We start from the raw sequence: 1,300 nt of genomic DNA, 5'->3' as shown, positions 1-1,300 counted from the left end.
GGCAGTTGTGTCCTGACAAAAAATTGTAAACATGGCAAATGTCCTGAGATTTTAGGACAAAATTATTTCCTATATTTTATGTAATAGTTGCATAAAACAGTTATTCTGTATCTAAAATACCTACATGTTATAAGAAACAGAATAAGCAACTAAAATGCTACAAGAATAAGCTTTTATGTAGGCAAAAAAGTTAAGTTCTAACATTTGTACTGACCGTGGGTATGTGTCGGCCTGTAAAATCTGATGTTTGTACCAAAAATGTCCCACTTTGGCCATTTGAAAAGGTGGCAACCCTACTCTCTATTTCACAAGATACCAGCCATACACATCTCGTTGAACACTTCTCCTCTACTCTAGAAAAAACTACGTCCCCAAACAGTAACCAGCACGCATTCAAAACTGTGAGAGGCCGTCCTTATTTCCTGCCCTACCCAGTTCTTATAGAGAGACTAAACCCTTCCTGGAGGTGGCTCATACCATATTAAAGAGGAGGTACTGTATCGAACAAGTGCTGCTTCTCTTCGCCTGCGCGTCAGCTGACATTACGCGCATGTGGGTAATGCAGGCAAGGAACTCTCCAAAGTGTTTTACTGCGAATCTGCTGTCACATTTATGGGAGGTGCTTTGTGTTGTTAAGGCTACATTTTCATACGGACTCGTTGAGGTGTGTTCACCTAATTTGGCTGAAATTAATACACCGTCAGTTGTTGACAGTGAGAAGTTTGCTCGTATAAACGAATTGACTTAATATTTAATGGAATCGCATCCTGTTAGGACCATACCTATTCGCCATACTTTATGACAAGTCAGTTTTACGTTCATCTCGTACAAGTTTCTGGGACTGGTGTGTTCTGTTTTCTACATATGCTATTTAGTGTGGGGCAAAGCAGCTAGCACTCTGTGCTGTCAGTAGAGAAGGAACCCGAAAATAAACAACCGTCATCGTTACTGTCACTCATTCTTACTGAATCCTGAAGTTGTCCAGATGTTATCTAGGAAGCAAAAGAAAATCCAACAATCTAAAGGCCAAGGAGTAGCAGCAGCCAAACAGGTAAAATAGTAGGGAAACTTTTTTCTGGATGTCCCAGTTTTGACGTGGGGCTCACCGCTGAGGGCTTTTTAGATGGGCGCTCTGCTGTACCTTTTCTGAATAGGGAAGTCTAAAATTGTATGTCATGCAGATTAGAAATTTAGTGATTGCACATTTTTCTGCTCATTTTGAGCTTACATCCTTTATAACTCATTTGAGGAAAATGTTATGGTTATGTCAGCCTTACTTTGTACGGCATATGTTAATTGG

At 40.2% G+C, this 1,300-nt stretch overlaps 1 protein-coding gene across 1 annotated transcript in view; it reads left to right on the top strand.

The window, feature by feature from the left end:
* The first annotated feature begins 518 nt into the window (after nucleotides 1-518).
* The window catches only part of CC2D1B (coiled-coil and C2 domain containing 1B), a 2,494,855-nt gene continuing 2,494,073 nt past the window's right edge, over nucleotides 519-1,300 (top strand). Inside the window, exon 1 of the mRNA XM_044085963.1 lies at nucleotides 519-1,051. Within this exon, the coding sequence (XP_043941898.1) occupies nucleotides 986-1,051 (66 nt within the window). The 5' untranslated portion in view covers nucleotides 519-985. The remainder of the gene's footprint in view (nucleotides 1,052-1,300) is intronic.

The sequence above is a fragment of the Protopterus annectens genome, chromosome 10.part0 (genome assembly GCF_019279795.1).
Source record: "Protopterus annectens isolate FY-2018-M chromosome 10.part0, PAN1.0, whole genome shotgun sequence".
NCBI lineage: Eukaryota > Metazoa > Chordata > Ceratodontiformes > Protopteridae > Protopterus > Protopterus annectens.
This window is presented reverse-complemented; position numbering and strand designations above follow the sequence as displayed.